At 40.0% G+C, this 27,352-nt stretch overlaps 2 protein-coding genes across 3 annotated transcripts; one reads left to right on the forward strand and one right to left on the reverse strand.

The window, feature by feature from the left end:
- Positions 1 to 4,995: 4,995 nt before the first annotated feature.
- Positions 4,996 to 25,591, reverse strand: rtf2 (replication termination factor 2). 2 transcript variants are annotated; one of them, XM_075461525.1, is made up of 10 exons: positions 25,434 to 25,591; positions 25,034 to 25,128; positions 23,019 to 23,112; positions 22,734 to 22,873; positions 20,863 to 20,941; positions 10,213 to 10,323; positions 10,032 to 10,086; positions 9,598 to 9,648; positions 8,163 to 8,237; positions 4,996 to 6,063 (listed from the first exon to the last, which is right to left on the reverse strand). In XM_075461525.1, exons 1-10 carry the CDS (start codon positions 25,500 to 25,502, stop codon positions 5,867 to 5,869), a joined length of 966 nt encoding a protein of 321 aa, XP_075317640.1. In that variant the 5' UTR covers positions 25,503 to 25,591; the 3' UTR covers positions 4,996 to 5,866. The 2 variants fall into 2 exon arrangements, with proteins under 2 accessions (XP_075317640.1, XP_075317641.1); XM_075461526.1 differs by lacking the exon at positions 9,598 to 9,648.
- gcnt7 (glucosaminyl (N-acetyl) transferase family member 7) lies at positions 11,376 to 19,888 on the forward strand. Its single transcript, XM_075461524.1, has 5 exons — positions 11,376 to 12,073; positions 13,796 to 14,051; positions 14,432 to 15,173; positions 17,341 to 17,436; positions 18,497 to 19,888. The coding sequence occupies exons 2-5, from the start codon at positions 13,845 to 13,847 to the stop codon at positions 18,739 to 18,741; spliced, it is 1,290 nt and encodes a 429-aa protein (XP_075317639.1). The 5' UTR covers positions 11,376 to 12,073; positions 13,796 to 13,844; the 3' UTR covers positions 18,742 to 19,888.
- Positions 25,592 to 27,352: the final 1,761 nt, after the last annotated feature.

The following is a 27,352-nucleotide window of genomic DNA, read 5'->3' on the forward strand; positions in this document are numbered from 1 at the left end:
CAACACTTAGGTAGACATTTTGCCATGATTTAAAAACAGTCTAATACTCCTAATATCACCAGGTCACATTAAGTCAAAGCAAGGCTGTGTGTAAAATAAATGAACAAAACAAAGATTTTTTTTAAAAAAGGAAGAAAAAAATGTATGAAATGGAATTTAAGAAAAAAGCAACTTACTATTTTGTGGTGCAGATATAGATTTATAGAGACCTATAAATCAATAAATGACAGTATGCCACACAATGCTGATGCACGAATAAAACACAATGCTGTGTTCATGTAAAATTATAGCAACAATGGTTGGATCAGCTGTGATGTAACTTTCATTTGATGACAAGCAGACTGACCCCGTTTTTGTATGTTCAGTTGTTTCATACTGCGGCCGCGGTTAGAGTATAAAGTCACAGGGTGATAAGCAGGCCTCTGCCGCCACCTTGTGGTCACATTCTCTCATTACAACACTACTGGTGTCACTTCAGAAGGGACGAGTGTAAACTTGGGTTCCAGTTGAACTTATCTGGTAAACAGTAGCTAAGGACATCTGTCGAAGCACTTCATGTCAAAATAGGGCTGAAGTAGCCTTTGACGGTGAGTGTGTGCACCAAATGCATTCTTCCGACCATGTACACAAGTTTTTATAGCAATGTGACCTATAGCCTACGTGAGGTGGAAACGGAGATTGATAACGATTATTATTAAACTTTTTTTTTCTTCTGAGTTTGATTCTCAATTTTCACATTGGCTATATTTACAAAAATATAGACCTACTTTAAAGAAGAAATGAACATCTAGAGATAATTCTGATTTCTATCCCAAGGTTGTCTCATAGGCTTTGACGCGGCTGTTTAACAGAACTGTAAATATAATAAATCAGAGTCCCCCTCCTGATTAACTCCAACCTTACAGGCTGTGCGTCATCGAGCCTCCGCCGTAGAGCTGATGTGCGCGCTGATGTGACTTTTGACCACTGGTTTCCAATGATCGTGGTAACAGAACGGATATCATCAAATTAACCGAATTTCTTTTTCTTATCTTCTTTGAAGAGTGTGTCAGTTTTATAAACGGCAAACGTGTGTTTCTTCTTTAACGTTGCTGGTATTACCATGGTTATTTAGTTGTGGTGTAAAGGATGCCTTAATGACAAATCAGGAGCGTATCTGCATCTATAATTTGCTATACAATGGAATGGAAATCAGGTTTGCTCACGTGCTTTTAGTAACTCAATTTTTTTCGAAGTTTAGAAGAGAAATATACTTACACGCCGCTTTATAAAACTGACGAAGAGTGCGCACATCTGCCTTTGCGCGTAATTTAATAATCTGGCCCTGAATGTTCCTCATAGTAATTCAATTCAATTCAATTCAAAAATACTTTATTTATCCCAGAGGGAAATTAAATGTTGATGTAGCTCAATTAAATCAAGGAGTTATTATAGATGCTGATGGCTGTGGGCAGGAATGATTTCCTGTAGCGGTCCGTTTTGCATCCAAACTGAAGAAGCCTTTGACTGAAGAGACTCTGTTTTCCGATAACAGTCTCATGGAGAGGATGTTCAGGGTTGTCCATTATTCTCTTGATTTTATGCAAAATCCTTCTTTGCATTATTGTCTCCACAGTCGTCCCCAGAACAGAACCAGCCTTCCTTATCAGGTTGTTGAGTCTTTTTAGGTCCCTGGTTCTGATGCTGCTGCCCCAACAGATGACGCAAGAGGAAATGACGCTCTCAACAACAGACTTGTAGAAGATCTGCAACATCTTGTTGCAAACCTTGAAGGACCTTAGCTTCCTCAAGAAGTACAGTCTGCTCTGTCCTTTCTTGTAGATGGCTTCACTGTTGTGTCTCCAGTCCAGTCTGTTGTCCAGATGAACACCAAGGTATTTATATTCCTCAACCACCTCCACTTCTTCTCCCATGATGGAAACAGGGTTTGATCTGACACTGTTTCTCCTGAAATCTACAATCATCTCCTTTGTTTTGTTAACATTCAAGATGAGATGATTGTTCCCACACCATGCCACAAAGCGGTCCACCAGCTCTCTGTACTCAGCTTCTTGTCCATCTCTGATACACCCGACAACTGCAGAGTCATCTGAATATTTCTGTAGAAGACAGGAGTCTGACTTGTACTGGAAGTCTGAAGTGTACAGAGTGAAAAGGAATGGTGAGAGTACAGTCCCCTGTGGTGCTCCTGTGCTGCCGATCACCTGGTTAGACACACAATTCTTCAGTCTGACAAACTGTGGTCTGTTTGTCAGGTAGTCATTAATCCAGGTGATTGTTGAGGCCTCCACCTGAGTCTTCTGGAGTTTCAGACGAAGCAGATCAGGCTGGATTGTGTTAAATCCACTGGAGACATCAAAGAACATGATCCTCACAGTGCTGCCTGCTTTGTCCAGATGACAGTGAGTTTGTTGAAGCAGGTGTATGATAGCATCTTCAACTCAAACTTCATGGCGATAAGCAAACTGCAGGGGGTCCTGATATGTGCTGGTTTGCTCACAGGTGGGTCAACAGGAGTCTCTCCAGGACCTTCATGATGTGGGATGTCAGGGCAACAGGTCTGTAGTCATTGATGTCTGAAGGATAAGTTTTCTTTGGTACCGGAACCAGACAGGATGTCTTCCACAACAGTGGTACCTTCTCTTGGGTCAAGCTAAGGTTGAAAAGGTGTTGCAGAATCCCACAGAGCTGCTCTGCACAGTCCTTCAGGACTCGGGGGCTAGCCTTGTTCCGGTTCAGTCTCTCCAACTGCCTCTTCACCTGACTTCTAGAAACAGAAAAGTGGGAGGGGGAGGCAAAGGGGACAGCAGCATCTCCTGATTGGGTTGAAGACAAACTAGTGGAAGCAGAAGAATCCATGACTGAGGTGGAGGTGGAGATGTTACAGGAAAGCTGTGGGTCAGAGGAGGGTGGGATGTCTCTTTGGCTGGGAACAGGAGGGGAGGATGGTGAGCTTGTTCCTGAACTGAACCTGTTGAAGAATGTGTTCAGCTCATTTGCTCTGTCCAGACTTCCATCCATCCGATCCTACCTCTGTTTGAGGCCTGTGATCTTCTTCATTCCTGACCACACATCTCTGATATTGTTCCTCTGCAGTTTACTCTCAAGCTTCTTTCTATACACCTCCTTGCTCTCTCTGATCTTGACTTTGAGCTGCTTCTGTATACTCCTCAGTAACTCCCTGTCTCGCTCCCTAAAGGCTCTTTTTTTCTTGTTCAATAGTTCCTTTAGCTCACTGGTGATCCAGGGTTTGTTATTAGGGAAGCATCTCACTGTTCTGGTCGGGATGGTGTTGTCCACACAGAAGTTTATATAGTCAGTCACACACTCAGTCATGGCATTAATGTCCTCTCCATGTGGCTTACAAAGAGAAATCCAATCGGTTGCATCAAAACAACCCTGTAAGGCTTCTTCAGCTTCTTGTGACCACTTTCTAACAGTCCTTTTTGTGACAGGTAGTCTCTGGACAAGGGGTTTATATGCTGAACAGAGAAAAACAAGGTTGTGATCTGATTTACCCAGGGGAGGTCTTGATTTGGAAATGTATGAATCCTTGACATTTGTGTAAAACAAATCCAATGTCTTGTTTTCTCTGGTAGAGCAGCTGACAAACTGTTGAAAAGTTGGCAGTGTAGCAGAGAGTGAGGCATGATTAAAATCATCAGATATTGCCACAAAAGAATTGGGGTGTTGTGTCTGTATCTGAGCAACAACGGAACTGATGACATCACATGCAGTGTCGTCAACAGCTGAGGGTGGAATGTAAACAGCCACCAAAACAACACTGGTGAACTCTCTTGGCAAATAATATGGACGAAAACTTACTGCCAATAGTTCAATGTCAGGACTGCAGAGACGACTCTTCACAGTAACATGTCCTGGGTGACACCATCTGTTGTTGACAAGCACTGCCAATCCACCCCCTTTCCTTTTCCTGCTACTATTTAAATCTCGATCTGCTCCTACAGTCAGGAAGCCCGGCAGAGAGACGCTGGAGTCGGGGATATGATCCTGCAGCCATGTCTCAGTAAAACACATAATGCTACATTCCCGATATTCTTGCTGAGTCCTTGTCAAGGCTAGAAGTTCATCCAACTTGTTAGCTAACGATCTTACATTGCCCATGATGACGGATGGCAGAGATGGTTTGAACTTCTTCTTTCTTTCTCTCCTCTTTGCTCCTTTCTTTGAGGCCCTGTCAGCGATAATTCATCTTGGCTGCACAGGCCGATCTGTCTGCTTGTTTTTCCAAACGTCTTTAAGTATAGAGTGGCGGCATCTGCTCTTTTGGAGACTTTAAATGTTGGAAAAATAAAGCCCACCATGTAATTCTTCAGAACTTCGTGCCCTCCTGATCTTTACGGTTGTCTTTTCATTTTAAAGATCTTGTAATAACTTATATGAAAGTAATCTTACCAAATGATCCATCCATTTTCTATACCCGCTTAATACAATTCAGGGTCGCGGGGCTGGAGTTTATCCCAGCTGTCATTGGCTGAGAGGCCGGGTGCACCTTGCACAGGTCGCCAGTCCATCACGGGGCCACACAGGGACAGAAGACACAAACAGGCATCCACGCTCACGCTCACACTCACTCCTAAGGACAATTTGAGTCACCAATTAACCTGGCATGCATGTTTTTCGACGGTGGGAGGAACCCGGAAGGAGAACATATAAACTCCACACAGAAAGGCCACAACCGTGATTCGAACCAGGAGCCCTTGTTGTGATGCGACGGTGCTTACCCACCACACCTCCATGCAGCCCCTCATCTAATCATGCCCAATGAATTTAATAAGGTGGGGGCAAAACAAGAGCAAATGATCGATGTGGGATATACTGTGCCCCCTGCAGGCTCTGAATACATATGCATTTCATAGCATTGTGTAAGCAAGTTTCATGCAAACAGGACATGTAAGTAACAGCTGTGCATTTCACTGGCAATGGAATCTTCCCAATACATGGAAGTGAGGAAAAAAGTTGGAAAAGCCTGAATGTTACTGGACACATTTTTATTGAGACATTTGTTTGTTACATGCAGTGGATAAAAATACTTTAAGTCACCTTTAAATCTGTGAGCGCTCGAAGAAGAGTGTGTTCAGTGTCTAACACTGTTACTTTAACATCAAAGGTCTTCCACAAAGGCCAGGAGAATCAAAAGGAGGCTCAATGCTTATGGGGGGACAAAAAAAAAAGAAATTCCAACTTGTGACGCTTGAGACCGAATACGAACGTTGAGCTAAAATTAAGTTTGTCCGGTCATTGTCCGATCAGATAGACGTTTGTTTAGTCATGCACACCAGGAGTTGGGACACTTTAAAATGTCTGCATGTCGCTAAAAAAGCTTTTTCAAACCGCACTTGAGAAAAATACACAAGACTAAAATAAGCTTAAGTCCTTTGTTTACTGGGTTAAATATATTCTACAAAAAATAAAACAAATAGAGAAAAAAAAAAGGGGGGGTTTAGTCATTGTCAGGTGCTGCACTCTGGCCACTAGGGGGCAGCGGAGTGACAGAGATTATGAAGCCACCTTGCGTCAACTCTCAAGGCAGCTGTGACTGAGAATATAGACAGTAGGGACGATACATGAGGGAGGCCTCAAGCTACAAAACAAGAAGTATGAAACGCTCAGGGAGCTGTTAACAAATGTTCACAACATGTAAACACTGAGCTAATGGGAATAGAAGAGGCAAGCTGGGAATGAGTCCACTCACTGGTGTCTTTATTAAAGGTCAGGTGGGGGGTCATTTGTGTATGTGTGTGTGTAAGTGTGTGTTAGAAAAGGGTGGTGGATCTTTAATGGATTCATATTTTCTTAAGTAAGCGAAAAATTAGGGGTTTTTTTCCCCAATGAGTGACAGCTACTAGAAATGATACGGGGTGTGGGTGACCCAGTTGGATGTCTGGTCTTTGGTGCGTTTAGCAGAGCTGTGTGTGGTGAAGAGGGACTTAAAAGCCTCAGACTTTCCCTCCATGTCCTGGATGGACCTCTTGGTGGCGGAGGCTGTTGAAGACTGGGCGTCTTTAGAGGAGGTGGAGGATCCAGAGGGTCCAGCCACATCTAGATGGTAAATGCCACACAACCGGAATACCAGGAGGATGAAGATGAAGACAAAGAAGCATTTTAACATAGTACAAATTTGAAGAAAAGACAGTAAGACAAGAGGGTAATAATATGACTTAAAATTAAGGCTTTTTGCTCCCCTTTTCAAAAAGTTAATTCTCATACAGTATATATTGTGTATATCTTATAGAAAGATTTCTGAGCAGCAACGTCGGAGAGGTGCATCTGCAAGTAGGGGGCAGCAAAGCAGCATTGATTCTAGTCTGTTTGGCAGAGACCAGATCCTAGATGACAAGGCAGTAAACTGAATCAAGCGCCAAAAGCAATGGATGGAAATTGCTCAATAATCTAAGCGGATCGCAGTCGTGGACATAGTGGCCTGTTGTGGACATAAGCCAATAAAATGGTGAACTCGAGCCCCATAAGTCCCTTAAGCATAAATCAAAATCAAATCAAATCAAATTTATTTGTATAGCACATTTCATGTACAAACAGTTCAAAGTGCTTTACATCAAATAAAAGCATTGCAGTAGGGAGTGCAAGAAGCATTAAGGGTGTTTACAGTTCCTACTTGTCGTCTCAAAAGGCAAAACTCTGATCCTGTTTCTTTAAACTTCATCTCTTGTAACAACACTGAAAACGTACTTTTCCATCTTAGGGTTTGCATATATGCAGACTTTCCCTTCTATAAACATATGTATAGCAGGCCAAGAAATAATTCACTTAGAATTGTCCAACCATTCATTGTCAAGTGTCAGAATCTGATTATTTCTGAACGATGTCTGATTTCTGCTAACGATGTAATCGGCTCCAGTCATTGACCCGCAACAAACTCATTGTCACTTGGGCCTTGTTCAGTATGTTTACGGCACCTGAAACTACTGTAAAAATTTGGCAAGTTCTAAGGCCTACCATGCATGATTATTTTCACTTATTGACCCAAATGAATCTGAAAAAGCAACAGCTGCTGGTAGTGTCAAATAAAGAGAGTAGAAACACACAACAAACATAAAAATCCAGCTAAGTTCATTCAGAAATACTGTTAGTGTACATTTTCCCTTAGAGGAATACTCAGCAATCAAATTACTCAAAAGTAAAATCTTATCAAGCAGCATTTACAAAAAGGAAAATGTTCGTTTATGACAGAAGTTTCTTACGGTTTGTGACTCCCGAGCCGGGTTTTGGCCCCGGATGCTCACGCATCCACTAATGCTTACAAGCAAGATACCTTTCTAATTCATTGAAGACAAAAAAGGCTGAATAAGCCTTCACAGCTTAATAAAAAGGTAAAGTCTAACCGGTGTAAAAAAAAAAGCTTAGCTTTTCTTTAGTTTGATTCTGCCTGTGAGTGAAGCTTTTTAAATTAATCCTGCAGTACAGTGTTTGTCTTCATGAAGATCCTGTGAACTACGAGCACATTTGAACCTAAACAGCTTCTTAACCCTTAGGCTTTTCTGGAAAACTTAAAACTGTCCACTGAAGCTTTTTATTTCTCATACTCTGTAAAAACAAGAAACATAACAAAAAAACTACATGAGAGGTTAAACTCTCAGCTGTTGATGTAAATGACAGACTTTGCCCTGATGTTCAGGGTTTTTTTCTTAATTAAAAGAACGCGTCTTGAAAATGTTAATGAAGCGTGTGCGTTCACTCCAGGCGTTAAAGGTAAAATGATGCATAGGTCACTCCTGATCTTAATGGTTTAAAGGGATATTTCTTTTGTCATTAATAGCGATTTGAGTGAGTGCTGTATCGTGGACTTTTACATCCCTTTTGCGTCGGATGATTATTTACTTTGTCCCGTTTTTTCTTAATCAAAGAACTCCCATCTTAGAAACATTGTCCCATGTCTGGACTGGAGAACGGGCCTTCTTAAGTGGAGAAAATGTAGAGTCAAAGTCAATAATCATATGATTCGTTTACTTCACGGAATCGCAATAAATAAAACGGGATATCCCTTTAAACAGCCTGTCTCTCAGAATGACAACCTGCAGTTTGAAAGTTTTATTTATTCTGGCACAAGGAGCAGTTAACAGTTCCAAGAGGTTTGGTCCGAGTATAAACTCTATTTCTGAGAGCTAAGTGTGTTTATCTACCTGACTGGCTGCTTTCATCCCCGTTTTGTAGTGAGCTCCTCCCAGCTACATCCACTGGTGGAGACTGTGTGTCTTCTGTTGGGAGGGATATAAGAATCAGGCAACACAGAGAATATCATTCAGTGCAACTGGTGACAAACTGGTGCACATTGCACACTGCAAGCATCTACAACATCAACTTTGTAAAAGAATACAGGTAAAGGGTGGATGGATGAATAGATATTATGAAATCAGTTGCTTAAATAACCAAATGAGTTAAATAAAACAAGGAAGTGAAAAGAAAAGTCATCTGACAAGGCTAGAATCAAAAAGAGAAATGAAAACAGGAAGAATGCTCTTATTTTTGTTCCATTGGAACGTTCTGATTCGAGTTAGTGGCTGTTTCTTAGTTAATGTCACGTTCATTTGTGGGAACTTTACAGAAAACCAGACCAGGTTATTTATGAGACATAGAAAAGAAAAGAAAAACTAGGATTATAACTAGGGCTCGCGATAAATGTCAGGTCGATTACGGTGATCAGCTGTGAGCCTATTTACTCGATCAAACATGGCGGAAATGTGTGCGACAACAGCCAATCAGAGTCGACCTTTTCCAGCTCCACTTCCGTTTGTAAGTTGCCGGGGAAGTAGAAGTCAGGGAAGCAGAACGACCGAACATGTAGGAGCTAAATAGGTGTAAGCCATGACTTAGAGTTATCCTCTGAAGATGAGGTCATTGTTGAGAGGAAAAGTTACTCAATGCCGGTTGTGTGGCGGTGGTTTGGGTTTCTCCAAAGTGACGTGGAGCAAATTAAGGTATGTCGGCGCAGTCTACACAGTCTGCACAGCCTGCCAGTTTGGCACAAAGTAGACCTAGCACTAGAAGTTCAGCCACACGACCAAAACCGCAATCCATTGTGTTTTTTTTTTTTGGGGGGGGGAGTTAACGGCCATTGTGCTGTACAAGCAGCATTCAAAGAGGAGCAAAACGATTACACACGCGATTGCTTTTTGTCTAGTAAAAGACATGATGCCTTCAAACACGGTAGAGAAAGATGGATTTAAGCATTTAATCAAAGGAAAATATCTTTCTCAAACTGCATTCGTCACAGCTATATGACGAATGCTGAGGAAAGCTCGTATACCTCCAAAAACACTCAGGGCTGTAAACTAGTTCACTGTGTTATTTCATATTTTTCTACATTCGTTGTTGAGCTAAAAGTGTTTTTATATTTTTCTGTATTCATCTTATTTAATTTGCTGTTATTTACTTAGAATTCTAATAAAAATGTTGAACTAATCTCTAGTTTCTTTAGCTTTCAGTCCATATGCTTTAAAACGAACAGCAGGAAAAGCATGCTTGACTCGCCACTGCAAACCACTATAAGCTGAAATAATAATTTAACATGGAGATCAATCATGGATGTTGGGAAATGTGGCTTTCCGCTGGACCCACCTATGCCATCCACCCGAGGTGGTCCACCTCGCTCGAAGAAGACTGCTTCTTCTAAGAAAAACAAATAAACGATATGCTTTTGTGAAAGAAAACTTTCACGTTTTCAATATTTTTTGAAAAGAGCAGATGGACTGTTTCACAAATCAAATGCACAATATTCAGTGAACGTGACTATTCTTTAGTTAATTCATAGGGCGATGGAGTTTGTATGCAAGTGGCTTTCCACAAGCGGCAGATATTATTTTCCTCTGAGGATTTACTAAAGTTTAATGTGAAATAAATTTTGAAATGAACCCAGCTACTACACCGCAGCATATGCAAAGCATTATCCAAACGAAGAGGTGCATTTTCTGGCATTCTGCTAGCTGCTTAGTTTTGCTTATGTAAATAATAAAGTCATTTATCAATCTGCTCCACTCAGGCTTTATACAAACCCTTTGATTCTGATGGTGTAGACACAGTTTCAGCTGCCTTGTTCTTCTTTGATTTCTGAAAAGGGAAATGCAATATTTGGATTACAAAAAAATTTTTAAAAAATTGCTCAAAAGTCTGAAAAATGCTTTCAAGGATATTCAAACCTGAGAACCAATCGTTTTGGATGCACTGAATCCCCACCTTAGTTTTTGCCTTGACCCTCTTCTCGCCCATCTTCTCCCTCAGCTTCTCCACTTCTTCCTTTGTGCCATTGAGCACAACAAGGTCGTCATATTTAAAAAGATCCCCACACTGGAAAGCACATAGAAAAATGTATACAAACAAATAAATCAATAAAAGAAAATACAAGGCACAGTTTCTGTTTAATTACTGATTCATGTTCAGTATTGTGTTATCTTGTGTTTCATATCTCTCCACTGCCTGAATGGATTAATGCTACCAGGATGTCATTCTAATATAGAGAAGTTTGTGTTGTAAATGTGAGGTTTGTCTGGCACCCAGACGCTAAATCAATATTATGTGAGCGTGTTGGAAAAAAGTACATATGTGATTAAAATAGATACAACTAAAAAGGAAACTGAATTTATTGATCATCTGCCTTCAAGGATACATTTCACAAGTACAAGTTTGTTTCTATTTCTCTGAAACGATTGAATCTTGTTTTGACATGTTCCAGGTGATCACAAGATAAAGTCACGTGGTCCTGTTTTGTCTTGCAAAACAATGCTTTGTTTACCCTGACTAATGGAAGTTTGTAAAATTGTTTTTGAGGTATTTGTGGCAGAAATTTGGACGACTGGAAAAGGCAAATAGAAAAAAAACAGGTCAAAGTATTTCCATATTCCCTGAAAGCATTTGTATCACCAAAAGAGACTCAGAGGCAAATTCAGGCAAATCACAAATCAACAAACAGAATGACAGGGGCTATTCTTATAAGCCATTAGTATTAAACAAAATCTAAAGTTGACTTGTTATAGCCACATTTTATATGATATTTCATCATCTTTAATAAATTACTAACTAACTGAAGAACACCACAAGTAAAATCACTGCCGAACAAAAAACGGAAAACACACCCATATGAAAACAAACATTAAACCCGAGCAACTAGCAGGGGATCTATTGTGTGGTTATAATACAGGCTCAGTGGGTGTGAACTCCGGCCATGTGCTCTGTCCAACACAGCAGAGATAATCGCAGAAGCTGACCAAGCAGTAAACAAACTCTGTGGGAGCTGCTCTGAAGTCAGTAACTCTTCTGCTGCTATTACCACAAATGACGCAAGCCAATGGTGAGCCGTGCTTCTTATCATCATTTCATGGAACAAGTCAACAAGAATCAGTTGAGCGGCAACAGGAAGGAAGTCAGAGGAGAGCATGCAGGGTAGAAGAGATGCTGTCGATGACTCTATATATACCTCTGACTGGGCATATGAACTGGAATTCAACAAACTTCAAGTGAATAGCGTAAAGAAACCTCTGGGGAAAAGATTTGTGGTGAAACAATGGAAGAAAGAGAACAAAAAGGAAAGCTTTAACGCACCAGTGGGTAGGAAACTGTATGTGGGAGGAGAGTGGAAAAAACCTTATGGAGAGTGTGTGCATGTTGTCGAAGGGTTTTCCTTTGTGTCAGGTGGGTGATTGGGTGTTACTGCTGGTAACCAGGCACAAATGGATCCTGTCTCGTGGGGGTGTGGGGGGAGCGACTTAATCAGTTATGAGTATATCTAGAGAAGAACACGCCCTCAGTGCAAGACGCTTTGCCTCACTCTGACACAGCCTGAAGCACAGAGAGCTCAGCCTTCCCAACAGGACACAACAAAACAATCCGGACAGCTGAAATATTGTGGATATTTTGCTGCTGCGGTTACTGTTATTACTGACAATGGAGCTAATGGAAATTACTTCTGCTCACCGCAGGACTCCAAATGGACTTTAGCAATATAGCTGAGAGGAGCTGTTTAGGTTACAAAGATCCATACAGATGCTTATGTGTAAAGCTTCACTTTTTCACAGAGACTTCAGATTGAACTGCTCCAAAGGTAAATGCTATGTTGACATTGCATACTCTAATCTACATGTTTGTATAGGCTCCAGTGTTGCGTAGACATGAGCTTTAGATGTTTGACCTTGACAGCAGCATCACAGTGTTAGGAAAGTGAAATGATAATTATCTTACAAAACAAACTTTAGGATTGTACACTGCATCAACAAAATCTCAATTTAAAAAAAAAAAAAAATCTGAGAAAAACAAGCACAAAGCTAATCTTTTCTATGCAGCCTCAGACAGTATCAGAGGCAGAAAAGAGCAGGGTTGTTTGGGAGAAGCATCTCAATAGAAGGGCTATAAATGTACACATTTCCATGGCAGGCCCCCTCTGGACATCTGTATCTTTGATACTGCTCTCAACAGGGGGACTGAAGTGAGGATGTTTCACTGATACATCAAGAATAGGCTTCAGAGATTTACAAAGTCTCTCTGCTCTCCTGAGGGCACAATGGAGCATAAAATCTAGATTTTCACTTTGTTTAATAACAAGACACATGCAATACATTTCGTAAAATGCAAACTGTGCTCCTGTTAACAACTGAATCTTAGGTAAAGACTACATGAAAATACAAACTGCAGGATTTCAAACTATCGCCAGGGTTCTGTAATAAATTAAAAAAGAAATGGAGCTCGTCACACAGTCAAAAAAATGTCATTAGTAGATCTATTGAGGTTTCTGTAAAATCGCAAATGCACTCAGTAACTGAACTATATCACCACTCAGATATCAACATGTAAACATATTTGTCCGACTTTCATTTATTGTGAAATTATTTATAATCCTTTTGTAGAATCATTTCAATAAGCTAAACTGAGGAACAGAAATATCACGAGGGAAGGAGCACAAAATAAATGATTTGTGTTATTACAGATCGATCAGCAAACCTCTGACGGCCACACCTGATGTACTTTATTCATACAGCCCTTTACAGACAATCCTTACGGTGTACCAAAGTGCTTTACAGCAGGTAATAAATAAAGAGAGGAATAAGTAAAAACAAATAAAAACAATAAAAGAACAGTGAAAGCAATAAAATATAACAAAATCAATTAAAATAAAATAAGATAAAAGTGCCATCATCTACATATACACATATATATATATATATTATAACCACTGAAATCGCTTAGTACAAATGGGTCCACATGGCCCTCCCTGTTGTAAAGCTAAAAGTGTTGTGATTTGAATGATGCAAAGCATGTCAGAATAGCGTTACCACAGCGTGCACAATCAATGCTAAAGGCTATCAAAACAGAAATTACTGTCAACTCACCTATAAAGTCTACCAGTAATCCACTGATCGATATTTTCTCGACAAAAAGCCTCTATTCGCCCAAAGGTGTCCCGGTGATGCAGTTGACTGATGTTTAACCACAGAAAAATGTTTGGCAAAGACATTCCAGCAGAACTCTTTTCCAAATAGCTGGCAGGTCCAGGCAGGTCCTTGTTTGTATGTAACAAGTAGGCTTCATAGAAGTCACATTGTCCCATTATACTAGCGTTTACCACAGAGTCAACTACATGAGAAAAGCACAGAAGACAGCCAATGTGCCACATCTCTGATAATGGTTATTAATAGACTATGTTTGGTACACGAGACTACTAAAAAGGGGCTTCATCAATTAGATATAACCTACATATTTAACCCTAATAACTTTTCTCAAGGATCTGGGAGCCTTCTGAAAATAACCAAACTGGGTGTCTCTCTTGCAGGAGCTTTATCTGTGGTGGTGCTGACATACTACAGAGAAACAAAGCTATTATGTGCCAGCTTGAAGGCACGAAATACAGCTTTCTGTTTTGTCTGGGGATAAGTATTATTATTTGTTCATTAATTTATTTGAGGACCACGATGTCAACCGAACGAAAACCCCAACAGTCTTCAAGTTGCAGACCCTTCTCCAATGAATGTAAAGCTTTTCTGCCCAGCATGGACAAAGGAGTAGAATGGCGCCAGCGAGACTGTCAGGTATGACTTTTTTGGCAGGTTATGGTACATGTATTTCTGAGCAACGTAATGAATAGAAATTTCTGGATCCCTTGTCACCAGGTCCAAAGAGCAGTGCAATGCTCTATAGTCATTGTTTTACACATACATAGCATGTAGGACGACTGGGTATCAGATAATGACAACTGTACAAAATTAAATAAAACTAAATCAAGCAGAAAAAGGATAAATCGAGCTGAACTAGTAATTTACCATATGGACTGGCTGACACTAAGTACAAGTGAGTGCAAATTGTTAAAAAAAAAAAAAAAAAAAAAAAAAAAAAAACAAATAAATGTTGCAAGTCTAATACTTTATAACTGGTTATAACAGTTTTAATATTATCTTTTTTATGTCTACAGGTGGAAAGCTATATTCTAAATAGCAACTTGGAGTGTTCAAATTTGATCCGAGATCTACACTTTATCACCAGACCTCTAAGCAATGAGGAGGAAGACTACCCTTTAGCTTTCATTGTGACTGTTCACAAAGAGCTGGCGCTTTTTGTGCGCATGCTGAGAGCCATTTACATGCCACAAAATGTGTACTGTATTCACGTGGATGCCAAGGCGTCAGTGGAGTACCAGGTGGCCGTGCAAAGGCTAGTCAGTTGCTTTGAAAATATAATCCTCTCCAGCCGAAGTGAGACAGTGACCTATGCTGGGTTTTCACGCCTGCAAGCTGATCTGAACTGCATGAAAGATCTAGTAAAGTCTAATATAGGCTGGAAGAAGGTTGTGAATTTGTGTGGGCAGGATTTCCCCATTAAGAGCAACCTGGAACTGGTGCAGTATATGCAGAGCAAAGAATGGAAGGACAGAAACATGACGCCTGGTGTCAAACAACCAGTGTCTATGAGGCACAGAACACAACTCCAGCATCAGGAGATCCCAGGGTCTCATGTGGCTCTAAAGGGGCCGGGGCGGAAAAAAGGTCCTCCTCCACACAATCTGCAGATTTATTTTGGAACAGCCTACTATGCTCTCACAAAGCCTTTTGTAGACTTTGTTATGGAAAGCCCTATAGCCCACGACCTCTTGGAGTGGTCCAAAGACACATTCAGTCCAGACGAGCACTACTTTGTGACACTCAACCACGTCAAAGGTAACATTTGCTTTCTTTAAACACAGAACCAAGTCAATTTCCCACTGCTGTCTTTATCCAAGTTCTGCTGCACAATTCTAAAGTATGGATGTTGTTATAAACTTAATTAAGCAAGCACATTAAACGGCACATTTTTTGTTCTGTCCGACTCAACTTTTACAGTAAATACCAGAATTTCCAAACAACATATTTCAATCTTGCACTGTGGTGAGGTGAGGTGAGGACGACGTTACAGCATCGGATACTGTACACCAAAATTTTATCCGTCAGTCCAGAATTGGTCTGAACTACGGTGGTGAGGGCCACAAATGCATGGACTAAAGCTTTGCAAGACAATTATCTTATAACTGCCTTGTAAGATAATGCCACACCTTCCTTTTCTGCAGGGATGCAGTAGCAGAGACTACTGGGAAATGATCAACTGGTTATCTAAATGTTTGCAAAATAGTACTGGGCAGAGAAAGAGAAAGACACATTTATTAATATCTCCATTTGGAAATTGACGGCAAATAGGTGCTATGAAAAGTGAAGAAAACAACTTTTGTTCACCGAATGTAATGAACTCCATATCCTGTACATACTGCAGAGGATATGGGTTAACTGGTCCAAAGTCCACTCGTATTGATCTGGGACCTAAAACTGTGTTAAGATTATTACATTTACAAGTAAGTATCAACACCATTTAAAAATTGACAAGCTGCCTTTAGTTAAACTTAAAGAGTTAGTTCAGAATGCATTTGATTAGAATCGGGCATTAAAAGATCAGAGTTTTTTTTCCTAACTAGTGAAGTAAATGCATCATAGTGACAGCAGCACAGACAGTCACACACCTCTGCGTCTTTGTTGTGAAAGTAAAAGTGTGTACAGCTCAACTTTGTTTCTAAAAGATACACGTTTACCATCCGTGACATCTCACACAAAGGCTGTGAAACTGACAGCAACACCTGGCAGATAGAAACTGACAGAGACTGACTGATTTTCATGCTGTGCAGGACTGTTTAAAAACACTAAACCAGCCTGTCCCAGAAAGCAGTGCTAAACAAAAAGTGTGGTCCACCACAGCCTGTACGACACAGTGTAATCCCATCATGTTGAAGCAGGTTACATGCTTTTTTTTTCCCCTGTAAGGACATAGCAGTAATTGGATGGAACTACAATTTGGTGTGTATCTGCTTTGCCAGTGGCACACAGACGGTATACATACTGATACTGGCTGTGGAAAGGATTTAATTCCCTTGTTTGACTAGGTGTACCAGTGTCGAAAATATACACATGTAGATACTTATCAAGACAAAATAATGGTATTTCACATGTGTGGGGTGGTGCCTTTGTTTACATTTGCAAAAGTAAAACAAATGCACCTCATCTTGTGTGGACATAAAAATAAACTACTAATAAACTGCTAGATTGAGCTCAGAAAGATAAAAAAGTTAAGAACCTATAACCTGGTGCAGAGAGTGAAAATCTTAGTCCGGCCACCTGAAGTGCTTCATTTTTAGATTTTTAATGACAAAACGAGATAGAAGGCCTGTAGCCTGGTACAGTTTGAGGAAAATGTAAAGGATGCTCATGGTAAATGAGTTATTATGATTACAAAGTTAAAAACGTAACTGGACAAGCTCCACAGCAATGGGACTTACTTTGTGTTTATGCATTTAGCAGATGCTTTTATCCAAAGCGACTTACAAATGAGGATATAACATTACAGCTAACATCAAAGTTAACATAAGCTACATAGAAGGAAACCACGAGTCAGACTGTCAGAAGTGACAGAGGTGGCAGTGTACAGATTGCAGGCATCGAGGGAAGTACAGCAAGAGAAAGTGCAGTAGAGGGGGTAGGGAAGTACAGGGTTTAAGGGTTTAACACTTTAAGTGTTCACTAACAGTTTCTATCTAATTGGATAAATGACTTTAAGGGCAAGGACTAACTAATTATTTTGGAAACTTTTCCATTCATTAATTCCTCCTTTTAAATAAAGAGCCGTACTGTAGCCACTTTATCAAGCTTTTCTATGGGAGGCATTCAGGACTGTTTTCCAGCCGCTACTGGGCGAGGGGTAAGGTACACAATGAGCAGGTTTAGCTCCAAACAGAACCAAGTAAATCTGCGTATTTCAGTTAGGTTACGTTGTAATTATTGATTTTGTCTGGTTACATGTTTGAAGAAGCTCCAGGCAGCAACATTGATGGAGGCTGGGCAGGAGCTATCCGGGCAATCAAATGGAGGGATCAGGAGGGAATAACACATAATGGTTGCAAAGGTACGGCATTGTAGAATATGTACATCAATTGACAATTGTGTTTAATTAATGTGCGACAGCTTATTCATCTTGGTCAGCTTTGCAGTGCTTTGGTAATTGCGGATACTTTGGAAACTGCTATTCAGCACAAAAGAAAATGATTGTTCCTAATTATTCTTTGCTGACAAATATCTGACCAAATCCCCAAACAAGTATGAATTTTATTTTCTTTTTATCTACATGACTCGCCAGATGAACATTTTTTGCTCATTATTCTTTGCCTTGAGCTGTTTCCACTAATATGCTGCAGCCCACGCATTTTCTACACTGGCTCCATGAAATCAAATGTCTGCATCAGACGGATCTGCTGTTGAGCAGTTTATTGCTTCAGCACCCAACTGCTAGGAAACAAGAAACACACCCCTGTGCAGCCGAACGCTCTCTTGCTTTCCTTTTCGCCTTTATCTTTCCATGTATTGGTATAGGCCATTCTGATGATGATGAGGTCTGAGGCCTAGTCTGCCAGACTAAATGTATGGCAAATAAAGCAGCGTAATATTCCATTAAGTCCTACTTCTTGTGTGCTTTACCACTGCATCACCTTGACTACTGTTTTCAGTAGTGAGAACATGTCTTATAGAGAATATCTCTTGCTGAGACATGGCAACGGCAGACAATGTCGAGACTTTATTCTCCTGAAACTGTCCAGAGTTATGCGAGATGGCAAATCTGATTAGGTTTGGTTCTTGATTACAGATAAGATTATAAGACCAATTACTGCCATGGCAACCCAAGCTTCACTCATGAAAAAATAATGAAAGGACCGTGAGGAGGATTTGTTTGGTACATTATAGATGTGATTACTTATATGAGCTTTAACAGGTGTAAGATTAAAAAAAAGATTTGTGTACAACTAAAACCATATTAACTTATTCACCCAGATGCAAACTAAATAATCTGCCAACACTCAAAGCATCACAAAAACATTCACGTCAAAAAATAAATAAATAAAATCAAAGAACTAACTTAGACTTTGTCTCAAAGTACATGTTCTAAATTGTTGTTTTTTTTCAATTCCCAGGGCATTATGTACGTGACATCTGTATCTACGGAGTGAAAGATCTGCCATGGATCATCAACAGGAACAGCATGTTTGCCAATAAGTTTGAGAGTAATACCTTTCCCGAGGCACTTGATTGTCTGGAGCAGTGGCACAGGAGCAAAGTGCTGATCCAGACAACTGTTCCCATAGAACCGACGTGGCTGCTAGCCACGCAGAGCAACTCAAGCAGCAGCAGCAATTTCAGCAGCCATGCTGGAGCATGACATCACTGGAACAAGGGAAAACGCAGCTAAGCACAGCAGGATGACTGCACTGTGCATTTCCAGATTCTTTCGTGCGACTATGGTTTACAGATGTAGTTATCTGTTTATGAAACTACTATCACTGTTATTTATTGAGACATTCGCCATTAAGACACATCACACAAAGTATTGAATAAACAACAAATTAGATGATGAATTTGATACTATAATGCAGAGTTTGTGAGATGTATTTGTCGATGAATCTACGATCTAACTTTATTATTGAAAAAATAAAAGAGTAGCTAATGTTAACAACAAAGACAATTTCACAAAAACTTCTACTTCCCTCCATCTGACATTGCACAAGTCACCATTTCATCTTCATTTCTACATTTTCATTCCAAATGATCACTCCCAAAATTTAACTTTTTAATGAGGCTCAGATGATATCTAGTAAATAAAGTTTAACTAGGTTCATTTTAGGCAAGAAATAATCCTCTCGGTGGGAAATGTGTATTGGACAAGGCAAAGACCTATACATTTCCAACACAAACACAAACAGAAATAATAAAATGTATGCATCTCTCTCGAATACACACACACACACACACACACACACACACACACACACACACAGCTCTAGATTGCATTCAGACCACTTCTAGCACTGCAACACAATGCACTGGGTAAGTGTGGGCACATTTTAGGGTACATGTAGAAATTAACATACAATCCAGAGTCTACTATTATAGACTATTAGATGCAAAGAAAATTTATAAATTTATAGAAAACGGACAAAAGCTGTTTCCGTTCTAATGTTCATCCAAACTAACAACCTATATGCACCGAGCCCTTAAAACCTGTTAAGACAAATGCTTGTTCTGTACTGTGTCATGTTTTATTTCTAAACCATCAAGCAGGTATGAACTAAGTGTAACAACAGCTTGGATATCTGATGTCCTGCATATGCAGGAGCACTCAGACACCTGGATACACCTACTCTATGAAAATGAATGGGTAGGTGTGTCCAAATTATTGACTGGTACTGCTAACAATCTCATGTGTTCTCAGAAAACGCAAACAACTGTCAATACACGTTTATGCACAGCAGAATGCAAGATAAAAAATATACTAGTAAAAGTCTGCATACAGTCTCATTTCCGACACGACACCCCCCCCCTCCCCCCCCCCCCCCCCCCCCCCCCCGGAGAGGCCCCATAACCCATTTCTTCCCGTGGTTTAGGCATCATTTCTGAAGAACTAGAGCAACGGATCCGTGGTTTCAAGATGCTTTCATTTCCACAGAAACAGCAAAAGAGACTGCATAATATCTCTAAATAGACTGTGTATGGGAAATTATGACCGTAGCTTTAAAGCTTCGAACTAACAGGTCAGAACCGCAAATAGGCTGGAGGAGTGCTTGTGTGAGATTTTCATGAGGCTCCAACTGGGTCAGATTGGGCTGGAGGGAAGAACATTAGATTCAAATTTGGATAATATATCTTCCAACTTTAATCAACACTAAAACAATACAGTCATGTGTGCACCAGCAAATGTATGTATTGGAGTAGGCTATCTGCTTGTTTGTAGCTCTATTTGCTCAGTCCCATGTATTTGCTCAGTTTTAGGAGCAAAGCTTTAAATTAGCTTTCTCGTTCTGCCTCTCTTGGCTAGCTCTTCCATTATCATGACAGCAATCAATCTCTCGCAATTGTTTTAAGGTTACTTTTAGTAGAGCTCATTTAGATTTCACTAAAAGTGCAAGAATAATGCTGCTATATCAAGTTTCTCCAAGATTTTTGGATAGTTACAACAATTAATTAAGCTCTTCGGAGTTCTGAGATTTCAAACTCTCCCATGCCTCCCATGGGAGTGTTAAACAACATTCAGACTTATTTTCGGCCTTAAATTCCATCTAAGCAACAGCTGTGCATCTGGAAACATGCCACTCTCAGACCATTATGTTTTTATCTAAATCAATATCAGCTTGTTTACATAGTAACATTTTTGTTATGCAACGAGAACAAGAAGAATCCACGTGTTGCACGTGAGAAGACCGTGACAAAGAGTTGTGTAGAAGATAACAGGTATATGAAAAAAAAAAATTAACAAATTAAAGGACCAAAAAGGATAATCGCTCACCTTGTGGCAGATATCTGTCTTGACCTCCTTCAGGGCCCTGTCTGAAAACACACAGCCGCAGGTCTGCAAGTAACAGAACCTGAAAAGAAAATATAGGGATGTAACATATATGCAGAGTGTCTTCTTTTTCTAATCTTTCTAGTGTGCAGGGACACTTCCAGATCAAAGACTCCAAAAGCTTTTCAAAAATGAACATGAACAATGGCCAGTACAAAAAAAAAAAAAACAACAACAAAAAAAAAAACATTCAGGCCATTGACAGTGTTTCCACTAATCACAGTCATAATTCAGCTCATTCTCAACTGGCTGAAGATATCCCTTGATTCTCTGAAAAGACGTTTGTTCTAGCAGTCTAGAGTTTCACCCCAGTCTATCTCTAAGAAATTATGTAAAATGAGTGTCTGAGGCAGCTCAAAGAAAGTATGTAAACTCCTGGAAAACAGCATGGACCTGGTGGAAAGCAAGTTGTATGTAATACAAAGTTGGCTGTACATCACAGACAATATATACAGCGCTTTACATAAGTATCTGCTGCCGGCCAAACTGAAGAAGACTCTTGTCTAGCCTGTCTGTATCTTTCACATGCTCACTATCAGTGTGTGTTCTCCCTCAGCCGAGAGGTCTATATTTCTGTTTATCCTATCATTTGTACATCTTCAGAAAGCAGTGGAAGTTTTGATAAATAAATAAAGAATCACCAAAGTCTAATATGTTTCTGACCAGTCTGCTTCCACAAATGGGTAACAAGAACAAGTAGCTTAAAGGTAGGGTAGGAGATCCTGGATTTTGAGTCCAGCGAAGCTGCATTTTGAAAATACACAGGTAAAAAGTCCCAACCCTTTTCTTCACTTTCCCCCCGAAGGCACGCCTCTAGAGTACATGAACGCGCACGAGCACGAAGGTGCACGAGCGCTGTTCTGACAGCAAGCATCGATCGTTGCCGTATTTAGTATTTAGTATTTAGTTTATGCTAACTATACGTTTAATAATGCTAGGTGCTAGCCAAGCTGGCTCTAGTTTAGCTTCCTGCCAAGCTTCGTTCACGGAGCAGGGTACGCGCACAGGGGGAAGGAGGGGGAAGGAGGGGGAGGGAGGAGCAGATTGCAGTTTGATAGACGGTATCAGTATCCAATCATTGTGAATGGACCGTTCACAATGATTGGATACTGTTTTTTCCTAGATTGTACGTTCTAGAGGCCACTAAAACTTTTCATATTTGTGTCAAAACTTTTAATTAATTGGTTGCAATGGGGGTGTGAAGAGTATTTCAAGCAATATGTAAAAAAATGTTCCAGAAAAAGATCCCCTACCCCGCCTTTAATCTTTCATTTTTCCTTGTAACCAGGGTGAAAGTTTCGACACCAGAGCCTTTTAGAAAATGTCAGACTTTTGCAGTGCTCTGAAAAAAAAAAGATGCAGGATGCACTGCTTTTTCTCAAGCCAGTCCCATAAGCAATTTACTCATCTAGGACAACTGATGCTCACAAAGAAAGTAGTATATAAACACAGTTGAGATGAGCACATTTAATGGAATAATGCCATTACGGCGTGCTTGAAGCCACCAAATTTGAGGATTTTAAAGCTAAAACATTTCTCCAGAGGGACATGCCCCATAACCTGCTGCCTGCGCACATTACAAAAAATGAATAAAGTGTAAGAATTTGAGAGGCTACTGGGATTAAAAAAAGAAGAAGAATGCTTTGGACATTGAACTGATTTTGGATTAGTTATGAGATTAGTGAATAGACCTGCTGAGTAAACTGTGAACAGTACACTGAATTTAATATCTTGATGATCAGAGTTAGTTAATTATATTTACTCATCTCTATAATCAGTTCTTAGGTTTACTGCTTTTGATTAATGTTGTTTACCTGTGCTTGCCATTCATCTCCAAACCTACAACAGGGCAAATGAACATGCCACAGTGAATGTCTTCATATCTGTCTCCTTTCGTAGTTCTTCTCTCTCCCTCCCATTCAGGGTTATCAGTCAAGTTGAGCTCCTTTATATCCTGCAGAAACAAATGGACATACGTTGGAATACGTTTCCTGTTTTGAACTAAATACATATATACACAAAAATGTATCCAGACACAATTGCATGGGCTCCAGTCTCTCCAAATGGAAATGCATATGACAGCACTTAAACGAAGGTACCTTGATCCCACGGATGTGTGTTACAGCCTCAGCATTGGGTCTCTCAGCAGACTTATCCAGAAGGTATTCAATAATGGCATCTTTGTTGTAAAGCCTGAAACAAAATTTGGACAGGGCTTTCAGGATTTCAGAGTACCGTTTTCAGTAATGGGTCGTAAGGCTGCACAACATACTGTTCCAGTATATATACAAGCGTGTGCATTTGATCAGGGTGAGCACTATAAAGTGAGGCATATAAACTGAAATACTTTTTTGACACATAATACAAAATAAAAACTCAAACAACTGTCATTTTTCAAGATAAATCTAAAGAAGTCTGTCTGATTTAGTATAATCCCCTTCTGTTAAAGGGTTTTAGTTTAGAACAACTCTATTTCTAAAATGAAGAGTGTGCTCTTATGGCAAGTAGGCTCTGCACTTCCACAGGTACATGAGGTCATGAGTGTCCAGGTGGAGTTCTGCAAGACTAGACATGGATTCATTGGGCCTCATGCAAGAACCGTTCGTACGCACAGATTTGTTCTTAAGTCGTGCGTACGAGGGATTTAAGAGAATTTGCGCATTCACCATTCTTTTCGTATTTTACGTTTTCTTTCAGGTACGAACAGAATTACGAGTGATCCAGACCTGTCGTAGGAGTTTCGTAAAAACGTCCGCTGTTATTCCAATCAAGTTTGCTTGACTAATGGATTGTATATTTCATTACTTTGAAGCAAACATAAATAAATATATACATTACACCCCATAATGATGCTGACATGATTCTGTTTGACTTAAATTATGCACTAATTTAAGGTTAATTTGACTCTGTATATAACAAGGTCAATGGGAAGCATAACCAGCAGCTGACTTGCTACTTTTGGATGCCTTAGCGCGTCAGGCTCTTGGAAGAGACCGTGTGGAGACAGACGAATGGCTGACATCGCGATTTAGATTCCCAAGGACTGTGCTGCTACAAATATGCAGCTTGCTGCCACAACTCCAGAGAGAAACACGCTGATCAAACCCAATTCCACCACACGTCCAGGTCCTCACCACCCTTGGATTTTTGACCACTGGAACCTTTCAGAGGGAGATTGGAGACAGATCGGGTGTGTCTCAGTCCTCTGTGAGTCGTGCGCTCCCCTTGATCATCAAAACTCTCATCAGTTTATCACCCATGGTACATCAAATTCCCACACACCGCTGTCCAACATGTACAAATTAAGAGGGACTTTCATGCCTTGGCTGGACTGCCAAACATAATCGGAGCAATAGACTGCACACATATACGCATCAAAGCACCCGTGCTGTTGTGGAGCGCACTGAGCTGAAGGCCAGGTGGGTGTGTCTCGATACAGCGAGGGGCAAACTGCTCTATAGCCCAGAGTAGGCATGCCAGATTTGCACAATATTGCCATGAACGAGGGTCTCCACTTGAACCAGCCCAGGCAGACCAGAAGGTGTGGTACCAGAAGACCCCCCTCATGGACCGCCCCATCAAAGAGCCATCATGATGAGGCAACAACTGATTGCACAGCTTTAGTTGCAGTCATCGAGCGCCTGGCCATGGCGAGACGTTTTTTTTTTTTTTTCAAGCCATTTTCATATCAAACCATTTCTTTTTTATTTCGGTGACATTACAAACTACAGGTGACACAGAATTAACAGAACTTGTAATTGCTTCCCATTTCTTCGCTTTAGCAGGTCCACTGCTGACACAGCTAAAAATGACAGATTTTCCTTTTTGGGTCTCTGAAAGCAGAACTTCAATCTCAGAGCCCCTAAAGTTGACTTTTTATAACCAAACATCTGGTAATAAACACTATATCTTTCTTTTATTTTGTAATACTGAATATACCTGAAAAAAACAAAACATGACAATGAAAAGTTTTCTCAACTACCGTGCAGCCATTGATTGATTGATTGGGTTTACTTTCTAATTAGTTTCTTAGTACTAGCATAAGTTCTTTCTGCCTCACAGTGTGCTTATTTTGTCTGAATGACGATAAAATTGAGACAAAAACATGTCGTACCTGCCCAGCTCACAAGAAACGATGGGGCGTCTGAGTTTCTCCTGGCTCAAGGCACAGTACTTCCACTTGGCAGCTAGTTCGGCATTCTTGTCAACCTGGAAATGTCAGACCGTAATGTATCACGACATGACGTAGATTAATTGAGTACAGTATTCGCTTAAACTATAACCTGTAAAAAATAACACGACTTTGTTTTGAAAGCTGAAACAAATTCCGCCATCGTTTAACGTAAAGGTAGATTTAAATAGCTGTAACTGTCAATTAACTTCGTTTGAAGTCAATTTTCATAAGCTAGTAATAATATGTTTAGCCTGTTAGCGTTAGCAACCGACTGTTTTCGACAGGGTCCAGAGCACGGATCAATTTCAACAGAAAGGGGGTGAAAATAAAGGTAACACACCTTCTCTACTTTTTTCGGACCTTTTACCAACTCATGTCTTTTGGGAATCGTTCCACCATCACATCCCATCGTGAAAATAGATTGAGTTCAGTTAACTCGGTTAGCCTGTATGGACAAAACTCGTCACAGGCAGGAAGTTCTCAGGTTATAAACAAACAAGGAGACATCTGCAAAGCTCGCGGGATGTGCACTTAAGCTGGTGTCGCCCTCTAGTGGCCGAATACAATTTACAGCTCTTCAGTTGTATGTTGCAGCTTCGGCCACAGCATGGGGGTGTTATTCCAAGAATCAGATCTCTTTGAACGCAAGTGGAGGTTCCCCATTGACCATGAAAATATTACATATTTATATATACTTTAGGGGAGAAATATGTGGAATGGACAAGTGCACATCATTCCAACTAAGAAACTATGATTTTTATTGTTGCATTTTTTTTCTTGTGTACAGTAAGATGATAATAAGTGTGTATACAAAACAATACATATATTTTTGCCCTTTTTTCTAAGCATCAGATTTCACCAATATTTTTATCAGTGAAAGTTGTCATAAAAAACTATCTTGCCAACATATTTAGCCGTCTTCAGTTCTTTACAACATGTGGATATAACCAAAGAAAAAACAACTACCCACAGATTACTTCACTCCTTTATTCCCCATCCATCTATTAGACATTTTCAGTCAGCCATTAAACCTAGAACTAGTAAGTGACATTAGTCTGGCTTTCAGGCCCTTTGTCAGAGTGGTTTGAAGATGAAAGTTTCCTTGGAAGATAGTTCAATGAGTGCTAATGAGATCTGTTTCCTGTGCCTTGCAGACTGCAGATTAGTTTACTATCGATGGTGCTGTCCAAGAGCGACCATTAGTTTGGGGAATACCTCAGTGGAGACATCTCTGGCGGCATGACTAATAATTTGTGTTTAAGAGAAGATAGAATAAAATGCAATGCTGGGCTTCATTTTGGCTGGGAAAATATGTTTCAATGTATTTATGCTCTAACTCATACAGGCTGACAAATGTACTCAACAAAATAAGGCAAAATGAACTAATATAAACACAGTTACGTCTCTCCATTTTGCCCTTTGGTTCGATTAGTTCTTCCTGTAATTTATAAATTGTGTTACGTGTCTTATTGAATTTCCCCCCTTTCTCACATAGAGCTAAATGTTTAGTATGGATTTTCATTAGAGGCAATGGAGTGAAAGCTCTGTTAGCAAACTATCTTTGAGACAGCACAGCACCCCAGGCTGATAGAACAAAGCAACAAAGCAACTCCCCAGGAGTGCACAATGGCTGCTGGACAAAAGAGGAGTAGAACAATGATCTTCTTCTAAACCTGTTTTGTGTGTTATGCTCTTTTCAAAACTGCAGAACCAGTTTCCTGTGCTGATGCCTTTAATCGTTAAATCATTAAAATGAAATGCAAAGTGACAATAATCTTTGTGGAAATAATATGAAGATGCAAATAGCCTCAACCAAATTCTTTGTAAACTTTTTTTCCCCTTTTCTTAACATGCAAAAACTTAAACACAAATGCCAGTATTCTAAATATGTCAACTGATGCTACATCTTCAGTGTAACAGAAATATGTGTGTCGTCATGGCTGAATCTTTATCAAGGTATACCCTAATGACAACAATGTGAGAATGGTAATGGGTCAGTTTGGGTTTAGCACATAACTACTTCATGTTGTGGACACATCGTAGATTACAGGCTAATTCTTAAATGTGACCCTGATCAGTTAAGCACTTTAAAATGAGGCCATTTTTGGTTGAATATACTTTTATCTGATAAAATCATTCCAATATATTGAAAGTGCAGCGACAAATCAAAATATTCACTGTAATTTAACTTTTACAGCGACTGCAATTCATCCATGCTGGCATGTCCTCCCGATAATTATTACATCTTCTGTACTGTCC

This window comes from Odontesthes bonariensis, chromosome 3, assembly GCF_027942865.1.
Source record: "Odontesthes bonariensis isolate fOdoBon6 chromosome 3, fOdoBon6.hap1, whole genome shotgun sequence".
Classification (NCBI taxonomy): domain Eukaryota; kingdom Metazoa; phylum Chordata; class Actinopteri; order Atheriniformes; family Atherinopsidae; genus Odontesthes; species Odontesthes bonariensis.

Coding starts and splice junctions, on each gene's coding strand:
- gcnt7 (XM_075461524.1), top strand. CDS start 13,845: ATGTGCCAGCTTGAAGGCACGAAATACAGCTTTCTGTTTTGTCTGGGG. Junction 14,052..14,431: donor GGCGCCAGCGAGACTGTCAG/GTATGACTTTTT, acceptor TTATGTCTACAG/GTGGAAAGCTATATTCTAAA. Junction 15,174..17,340: donor GACACTCAACCACGTCAAAG/GTAACATTTGCT, acceptor ACATGTTTGAAG/AAGCTCCAGGCAGCAACATT.
- rtf2 (XM_075461525.1), bottom strand. CDS start 25,502: ATGGGATGTGATGGTGGAACGATTCCCAAAAGACATGAGTTGGTAAAA. Junction 20,942..22,733: donor GAGATGAATGGCAAGCACAG/GTAAACAACATT, acceptor TTTTCTTTTCAG/GTTCTGTTACTTGCAGACCT. Junction 10,324..20,862: donor AGACAGATATCTGCCACAAG/GTGAGCGATTAT, acceptor TGTGCTTTCCAG/TGTGGGGATCTTTTTAAATA.